General features: G+C 36.0%; 1 protein-coding gene across 3 annotated transcripts; it reads right to left on the bottom strand.

Moving 5' to 3' along the window:
- Positions 1-4,178: 4,178 nt before the first annotated feature.
- LOC114256612 (enoyl-CoA hydratase 2, peroxisomal-like) lies at positions 4,179-9,051 on the bottom strand. Of its 3 annotated transcripts, none has more exons than XR_014336104.1 (6): positions 8,716-9,051; positions 7,431-8,627; positions 7,230-7,300; positions 6,053-6,226; positions 5,840-5,936; positions 4,179-4,712 (listed from the first exon to the last, which is right to left on the bottom strand). XR_014336104.1 is itself a non-coding variant. In XM_082879400.1 (6 exons), exons 2-5 carry the CDS (start codon positions 7,485-7,487, stop codon positions 5,849-5,851), a joined length of 390 nt encoding a protein of 129 aa, XP_082735526.1. In that variant the 5' UTR covers positions 7,488-8,627; positions 8,716-8,972; the 3' UTR covers positions 4,179-4,752; positions 5,840-5,848. The 3 variants fall into 3 exon arrangements, 2 of the variants coding, with proteins under 2 accessions (XP_082735526.1, XP_082735522.1); XM_082879400.1 differs by having other exon boundaries at positions 4,179-4,752; positions 8,716-8,972; XM_082879396.1 differs by having other exon boundaries at positions 8,716-8,972.
- Between the last annotated feature and the right edge of the window lie 353 nt (positions 9,052-9,404).

Raw genomic sequence — 9,404 nt, 5'->3', positions numbered from 1 at the left:
AAATGAGGTGCAGCAGTTAAACGCCCAACTAGCTCTGCTCCAGCGCATGTATAAGGATGCGCGAGCAGAGATAAGTGTGCTAAAAGCGGAAAACAAGGAGCTGAAGCAGAAGGCCACCGTGATGTTTCGATTTGGAGGTCCGCCATATGCTGCAGTGGAGGAGTATGGGGGAGTGAACGTGCTCGGTGGACTAGGAAGCACTGAGGCAACACCGTCAAGGGCCGCTCAGGACGGAGGCAAAAAGAAGAGACCTGCAGTAGAGTAGAGAAGGGAAAAGAAAAATCCCTCCTGGGGGAGGGAGGGTGTTGTGTGTGTGGTTTTTGTTTGTTTGTTTGTTTGTTTGTTTTTTTTTTTTTTTTTTTTTTGTGTGTAAAATTGTGATCGGGGTTGATCCCGGCAAGAAGAAATGACAAGTTTATGGAAGGAAAACGAGTTGGGTGTGAATGGATTTTTGTTTTTTTTTTTTTTTTTTTTTTTGGTGAAAGAAGGAAGATAAAATAAAATAAAGAAAAGGGTATAGTGGGATCAGACGGCGTGGTGTGAAAGTGGAGAGAGTTGGAGTAATATAATATAATAAAAAGAGATATATATATATATATATATAAAATAAAGAAAGTTGGGAACAACATGATAAGGGTGTATCTTAAAAGGATAAATAAAAGAAAGTGGAAGACAACATGATACGGGTGTGTATGGATGTGATAATGAGAGTGAAACAAACTGGGTGGGTGTGATTAAATAAATAAAAGAAGAATGGGTGTGTGTGTATGAAGCTCTGTGAGAGATAGAGAGAGAGGTTGATGCCAAGAGGGAGAGAGAGCCGTGGGTCTCCTTGGTTTGATGCCAGGAGAGTGTAAAAGAAATTGAGAGAGAGAGTAGATGTGCCAAGAGGAGACGCACTCAGTCTGGGGCTTGATTCCAAAAATAGAGAAGGAAGAAAACCCATCTACAGAGAGATAGAGAGACACACGGAACACGGAGAGGAGAGGACGCAATTCACAGTAAGACTCACTCGATCACAGCTCCTCTAATGGCGAAACTAGAACAGAGCCAAGGAAGCTCGGTCGCCGATTTGATCGTGATTTTGGTTTCGAACCCATTTTCCCATCTGGGTTTTCCTTCAAAGGTGAGAAATTCCCATTTCCAGCAGATGAATTCGACGATTTCGAAACTGAAGAACCAAACCCAGATCTCAATTTCGGATTCAAAGCCTGTTGTTGGTCATTTGGGTCTTCATCAGAAGGTGAGTGTAACTGGGGTTTTCCTTCAACTGAGCTATCGAATTGGGGATTGATCGCTTTAACAGAGGGAAAGTATGAATGGAAGCTTGAAGAAGAAGGGTTGTTCGTGTGATTGGAAAGAGTGTGAGACATTGATTTTGTGGTTGTTGTTGGTAAGGACTTGAGCCTGCGGAAGCGAGTCTCGAGGTGAGACGGAAGAACAGAGTCGGAAGTGAAACTAGAGCAATTAATGGTGGCAACCTGTTCGAGAACAGAGTGATCCATTGCTTGACGGAGGAGCTCTTCCACTGCACACTCATCACTACTATCTGAAAGAAACGATAAATCTGCCATTGCGCACACAGAGAGAGAGAGAGAGAAAAGGCATGTGTAGAGGTCCGGCGGGCGGCCAAGGCGAGGCTGCCGCCCGCCGGTGAAGCAGAATTACTAGCTTCTTAACCTTGCTCTGATACCATGTTAAAATTGATATATTATTGATTGATGTATGAATATGTTTACAATGATTCCTATATATAGAAGAGTAGAGTAGGTAGGTAGGTAGTAGGTGGAGTGGTAGGTGTGTAGTAGGTGGAGTAGGTGGTAGTGGTAGGTTTTAACAGTTTTGAATGACTCTAGGGTACTTGTAGCAATTTAATAACCAAATGAGGTTGATGGACACCATTTTATATTTCATGATTTTGTACATATTCATATGCTTTGGACGTTCTTTCAAGTGTCATAGATATGCTGATTTAATTTAATTTTTTGGATTTAATTTTAAATCATTACAAATAAAAAAAAAATTTAAATCATTATCTTAGAAGCCGATAAAAAATCTAATTGAGAGGCAAATCTCAACTACCGAATCTTTCTTCTTTCTTCTCGTGCTTTTCTCATTCAATTTCGAATAAAAATGCAACAAAATAAGATTTTATAAATACAAATTTAAGAATGAAATATTTTAATTCTCAAAAGTGTTTTTATTATATATTAGCAATAAAATTAGACATTTTAGTAATTAATTGCTATCATTTTTAGACCAAAATTTTCGTAATAAAAAGTAAACTTTTTGACATGAAATTAATTTGTCGCTATAAGGGTATCTTAATAAAATCTTTAAAATTGCTGCTAAAAGTTTTTCCTTTTTTACGGGGGATGATTTTTTTTGTGATGACACTCGCGTGACGAGTGGAATCAGTATCCTAATATATATATACTAGTGGGTGGCACACACGATGTGTGTGCAATTTAAATAAGTAAGAATAAAAAAAATAATAATGAAATTAATATTATAATGTGTACTTAGCTTAAGTGGTATGAGTCCTCATGGGTTCAAGTCTTGCCCATCTCTTTGTTTAACTTTTTTTTTAAAAAATAAAAAATACTGCCACATGGCATGAGGAGAGTAAAGCTTCAGGACACCATAAGAGGTGTTTACTTTATAATAGTATAGATAGATAGATAGATAGATATATATATATATATATATATTAAAAAAAAAAGACTTTTACTTTTATGATAAATAAAGTGGTTATATAGTTTAAAAATAAGGATAAATTATAAATATATCTCTTAGAATTTATTAAAAATATAGACTTTCTCTTCATATTTGAGAAATTACATCTCATCATTTTTCAATCACATAACGAATGGCTCTATCCGTTAATCAACCGTTAACTTAGATTATCAAAATATATGATGTAAGTAACAAATTTTCTTTTAACCTTTATGAAGTTAAACACTTTATTTTATTTTTTCTTTTTCATATCTTGCCTTCTTTATTTTTTATTTTCTCTCAACTAGTGACACCACTTTGCCCAACTATTGCACCACCATCTCTTACCCTGGATCAACACTACCGTCATTACTGTTTACAACCATTTGATGTGTCACTGAGAAAGGTTGGAAGATATTGTCGTGGTGTAGATAGATAAATTTGGTAGCTAGTGGATGAAAATAAGTATGAGAATTTCATTTTAGTATTAGAGGACATTTGGGCAATTTTATTTTTTCTGTTAGATCAATTGCAGAAAAATTATGATAATGGAGTATTTGTGATTTTCAAAACACGAGGGGAGAATTCTTATTTTTGACAAATATGAGGGGGTATTTGTAATTTACCCTAAACATAATGTACTAATAAGTGCATTATTAGTGGTAGTAGCAACAGGGTCGTAGCGGCAGGGCGGAGGTAGCAGTGGTAGTGGGGGATAGTTTTTTTTTTTTTTTGTGACAAAAAGAGGATTTTATTGATGAAACACATACAAAGTACGAAAAATTATATTAATAAAGAGGAGTTTGGAGCTAATTCAAACTCTAACCTCCTAGTTGGTGAGAGACCAACAAACAGAGCAAAAGAAAAGAAAACCAGCAAGCAATCCAATAAAATAACACAGCAAGACAAACTAGAACCTAACACCAATCCTCAACATCAGCCCAGCACACTGCTGGAAATTGGGTTTTTAGTGGCGTTTTAAAAACGCCGCTATATCTATCAAAAACGCCGCTAATTCATTTTGTGGCGTTTAGTACCAAACGTCGAAGCTGCGGCCGTCGCTGTAGCTTTGCGACGTTTTAAAAACGTCGTGATATTAGTATAGGAGGCGTTTTAAAAAACGCCGCCAAATCTCCCACTATACACACGCTGACGTCACCGATGATATTTAGCGACGCTTTGAAACGCCGTCGTATCTGTTTAAAAATATGACCGTTAGTATTGAGAGTTTAGGAGGCGTTTCTAGAAACGCCGTCTTATCTTTTTTTTTTTTTTTTTTGTTTTTGAGATTGTGCTAGTTTTATTTGATTAAATTAAAAAGAATACCTGGAAGAAAATATTGAATTTGATTTCTCATTCAATTAATAAAAAAATAACTATAATAAAACTAACATACAAAATATTAACTCTCATTCAAATACCTATAATAAAACAAACAGATAAAATAATAACTCCCATTCAAATAACAAATGAAGCATTAATTCAGTTTCATATGTGCAATAGCAACCACGAATCGATAGAGCGACCATAGCTCATTCGTTGTAAGCTACCTTATTACTAACCTATTAACATACAAATAAAATAAAATACATAAAAAAAAGTTCGTGATACCAATACAAGATTTTGATACAACTGGCATACAGAAGCCAATGCAATGCTCTACCTCTTTAGCCTGTTGTTTCTCCCAGTCCTCTTTAGACAGAATATTTCAATAGTTATCCAAATACAATAGCAAAAGGGTTTTTTTTCTCCAAATACAAGAAGACTCTACAAATATACATTATGACATAGACTGAATGTATACGAATGGTATGTTAAACTTTGCAAAGCCAATCTTGAATAGCAAGTCTCAGTGCATGGTTGGGAGTGAGATGCAAGTGATCCAGTCTCAAATTGGTCATCGGGGAAGTTTCTCGGCCATTTTCCAACCATCCACGCAGAGCATCTCCTTCGTAGGTGAATCCATCGGCTGCCACCTGAGGATCGTGCATTATCTCCTGAAAGCAAAACCACCAATAATCCGAGTCAGGTACGGTTCTGCAAAAGATTTTCACAAAAATTCACTAGATTAAATAAATCATCTTGCTCGAGAAAAACCACAGGAATGAAATAAAATTCTGTTATCTGTCCAAATAGGACCTACAAGGCTATTCCAATTTAGCTACTTCAATCACTTCTGAAGCTTAGTTTGTAGTTCACTTAGGGCATACACCAACTTGAAGATTCTTCATGAGCATTACTGAGGCTAATCAATCCTGCTCACAAGCACAACGCTCCCACTTGAATGAAAAAAGAAAAACCTTGTAGTGTTCTCTAGAAAGCTAAAAAGCATCACAACACAATAGTTAATGCTACATAGCACCTATTACAATTGATGAGCCTTGGCAAGTCGAGCCCAGTATTGCAAATCAAGCAACATTTGGAGCATCAGCAGGATCTCATCTTGTTCAAGCCAGAGAACACGCTCTTGAAAAACCAGTTAGAAGCAAGCTCAAGTTTGAGAGCTTCTATTTGCACACTACAAAAATTCTCAGTTCACACAATTTTTTTTGTTTAGATATCAACTACCAAACGAAAACCCAGTTCAGTACTCGATATTGAACAATTGGTTTTTGTTTGGTCGTTTATAATCGAATAATTGAATTTTGTTCAATAGTAATATCTGAAGAGAAAAATTGATGAATTGAGAAAAAGGTCGTGTACAAATAGAAGCTACCCCTCAAGTTTACAAACTAAACGATAACTCATTTAAAAATAAATTTTGAAAAATCAAATCAAACTGACACTAAACTTTTAGAAATAGTTAAAAAAAAATTATTAAAGGCGAAAATAAATCACCCAAAAAATTAAACACCAATTCACTAGTATTTTCTTTTCAAATTAAAGAGATTTTATTTTTTATACAAAAAAGTACGTCAGTTCACCAATCTGACTTGGAAAATTACAAAATGTGGACTGGGATTAAATTCATCCATGAATAAGCCAAACGGATGTTACAAAGTAGATACACTATAATTTATTGAAACATATTGGGGATGATTCTCTCAACAAACCACAACCCTAAAAACAGTTAACAGTTATTCATAGTACATAAACTTATTATTATATTTTGGATGATACGCACCGTGAGAATTTACAGAGACGAAGTCAAATGAGTGAGATCAATGACGCCAGAAAGCACTGCCTTGTTTCGTTCTTTTACCTTTACCTGATATACAACCCTGCGCAGTTTTTAATTTTATCAAAGTTCTCTTCACATGAACACAAACAAAAAACCACAACTCAGGAAGAGAAAAATTGAGCCCAGATAAAAGAAAAAAGAAACAGAAAGATCTACCTCAAGCCTTCAAGCCACATCTCCATGATCAAGGTTTCACCAGGGTAGACATGTAAAAGAAATCGTCCCGATATGTTTTTGATCATGTTTGGGTCTCCCCTGCAGATACACTTGATGATAGCCCTGACCACAAAGCCCATTGTGCACAACCCATGCTGTATCGGGCGAGAAAATCTTTGGAAAAATGATAAAACAAAATAGAGCAAACTATGAGGGCAGATGCATGACCAATATAATAAAAACAAATATAAATATATACTATTTTAAATAACCGAACCATTTAAAAGGAATACATCCATCCCTGATTCCCCCCACTTATTATCCATCACAGAAAACTATCAGTAGTAATTTCACAATTTAAAAAGAAAAAAACAAGCCATCTCATGAAATTCTATAGATGATCATCAGTGTGCAATATATATTAATTCCTTGAAAATGCAAGGGAAAATAAAAACAGATTTATGAGATGTAATTTCATACTCCCAGGAACTCAAAATATAAATAGGGGGAAAAAATAAAATGAAAAAAAAGCAGTTTGCACTTCACTTTTTGCAAACCATGTACTCCGTGCATGTACCTTTTGTCTATTCAACTGTTTTCTGGAAAATGGCAGTCTATAATGTAGCAAATGAAAAGGGACTCGAGTTAACTGTTGTTATATGGTCCTGGAGCAACAGTGTGAGAGAAGGTAATCTGATTAAATGTTTTCAAAGGAAAAGAGATGTAATCACTGTTGCTAAAGGAAATGACCCACACTACACAATCCAAGACCTATTTTCCCTTGCCAATGTAATTTTTATTCCTTCTCTCTTTGTTTTATTTTCCAGTCATAGGCAAGAGTTGAATGTGAGCTCCATCCCCCCCCCCCTTTGTACAAAGCATATGCAGTTTAGATGCTTAGCTCTACAGAAGTTTTTTTGGGGTGAATAAGCTCTAAAGAAGTTAAAACAACCAAGAATGCATCAATAATCATTGATTATTTATTATGTTGGCTGAAAAAGCATAAACTTGCCAATGGGAAATGAAGCTTAGTCCCAGGTAAAATTAATATCTCCAAAAATGCAGTTGGCTTGATCCATGAATCTAGGAGTCAATAGCAGCATATCTAATAGAGAGTAAAAAAAAATAAAAAAAACATGGCAAGAGAATGCAGTTTTGAATTATTTGGTGCACTAACCCTGCAATTTCTGCAACCTTAGGATCTGAATGCAATGGATTATAATCACTGAATAGCCTATACAGCAATGCCTGCATAACAGCAATGAAGGTTGAGAATCGTGTCTCACATAAACAACAATGCACACAGAGAGAGAGAGAGAGAGAGAGGTTCAGAATCCTTCGAAGACTAATATACCAAACAGAAATACACAGAGCACACCTTCCTTCTCAAAATGATGTTTTCGAAACTTGGGCAACGGAGGGTCTCTCCTGGCATTAGTCTACAAATCCCGAAATCACATAGCTTGCAGTTGAGATTGGAATCAAGAAGGATGTTGTCCGGCTTTAGGTCGCCGTGTACAATCTTTTCAGGTTTGAACGAGTGCAAGAACAAAAGGGCACTTGAAATTTCAGCAATGATTCGTACTCGAACTTTTTAGACAGAATATTTCTTTTTAGAGGAAAATTTCAGCAATGTAATAAGCCTGTAGAAATTGGCTGTGCCCTTTCCAGAAAAATCATAAGCCCTTTCCAAGTAATAAGACAGAATTAGCTTCTAACTGGAAAATTTCAGCAATATTGAGCAAGTAATAAGCCAATTTCTGATTAGATTCTCACACTTTTTTCGCCAATATTGAGAATCCAATTTCTCAATATTGAATCCAATTTCAGCAATATTGAGCAAGAATCCAATTTCAGCAATATTGAGAAAGAATCCACTTTTTTCACAGCCAAGGAAAGAATCCAATTTCAGCAATATTGAGAAAGCCTGTAGATAAGCCTGAAAGGGCACAGCCAATTTCTACAGCCCTTTCTTAAAAAGTAATTTTTTTTGTGAGGAGAATCTAATTGGAGCTTTCTCAATTGGAAAGGGCACAGCCAAGTAATAAGCCTGTAGCCATAAAAATCATAGAACTTTCTTTCCTTTACCAACAGAAAAACTAACTAATTATCTATACTATCTATGCTATTATATAAAGTGCACGTGTCAGTTAGTGTGAATGCTTCCTCACACTTTTTTCGTTTTCCAGAAATGCCCACAACTGCCAATGAGTTTGAACACTGCCATGTGAAGAATCAAACTGACTGAAATATTTTGATTTCCACAAACATGAACGGTTTTACAGACCTTTGCACAACATTGCGTGTGCACCTGCTGCTAGTAAGAGATATGATGACAGAATTGTTATAATCAATTTGAGGGATACGAAAAAGGGGATATTATATGAGCCTGGAAATGAAGGTGGTTGATTGTAGCAAATGCACCCAAGCTGTTGTAACCCAATCTGAAGTACGGGTTTCCAGCTTCTGCTGCCATGTAAAGAGCAAGCAAGAAACTCACCCTGTCGATCCTCTGAGGCAGGCATTCAAGAATCCAAGGGATCAAAAGTACATGACCATACTCAATAGGACTAACCTGTTGACGCATAATTAAAATAAACCAGCTTAGCTAAAACTTCTTCTATACACAATCTTAACATGAAGAGCAAGTAAAGCAGGCATACATTGATGGCCACGACACTTGGAGAATTCTCAACATCGATGGGTGCATTTGGGAAGAACTGGGTTTCATTGTCTTCATCACTTGCTTCAAACTGGAAAAGCACCTCTTCCTGTCCAACTTTAGTGAAGTTGAATTTGTTCCCATCAAAGGGCTGTAGGACCTTATCAACATGAAACTCAGTTGGCCTCTTCTTAAGGTGTCTGCCCTCATTCAGCTGTGCAATGAATCCAGATGAACCATATTGAGCAAAGTACTCAACTAAGCAGAATTTAGACTGAAAAATTGGATTTGAGAGTGCAGTTTCACTAAAATGAAAGATCATTGATTGGCTGCCACTACACCACTTAATTAGATAAAACATGTTTGTATTTTGGGAGATAATAAAGATATATATATATATATATATATATATATGCACGCGCACGTGTGTGTATTTTGGGAGATAATAAAGACTTTTAACATTTTCCCTTCATTTTTTTTTTATCATTAAACCCAGAAGACTTTGAGGCGCATCAGTTCTATTAGCCACTGCTCTCATAACAGACACAGACTCGGCGGTGGAATCCCTTTCGCAACAGCCAAACATAGCAGTATCATTATTAAAGTCTAGTTAATCTCTGGACGTAAATCTGACCATGTATTTTAAACTAAGTGTGTGTACTATTAGAGCAGTGTTTGATCGTTGTGGTT

The sequence above is a fragment of the Camellia sinensis genome, chromosome 1 (assembly GCF_055761805.1).
Source record: "Camellia sinensis isolate YWXY chromosome 1, ASM5576180v1, whole genome shotgun sequence".
Taxonomy (NCBI): domain Eukaryota; kingdom Viridiplantae; phylum Streptophyta; class Magnoliopsida; order Ericales; family Theaceae; genus Camellia; species Camellia sinensis.
Note: the sequence above shows the minus strand (reverse complement) of the source record. Positions and strands in the feature narration are given on the sequence as shown.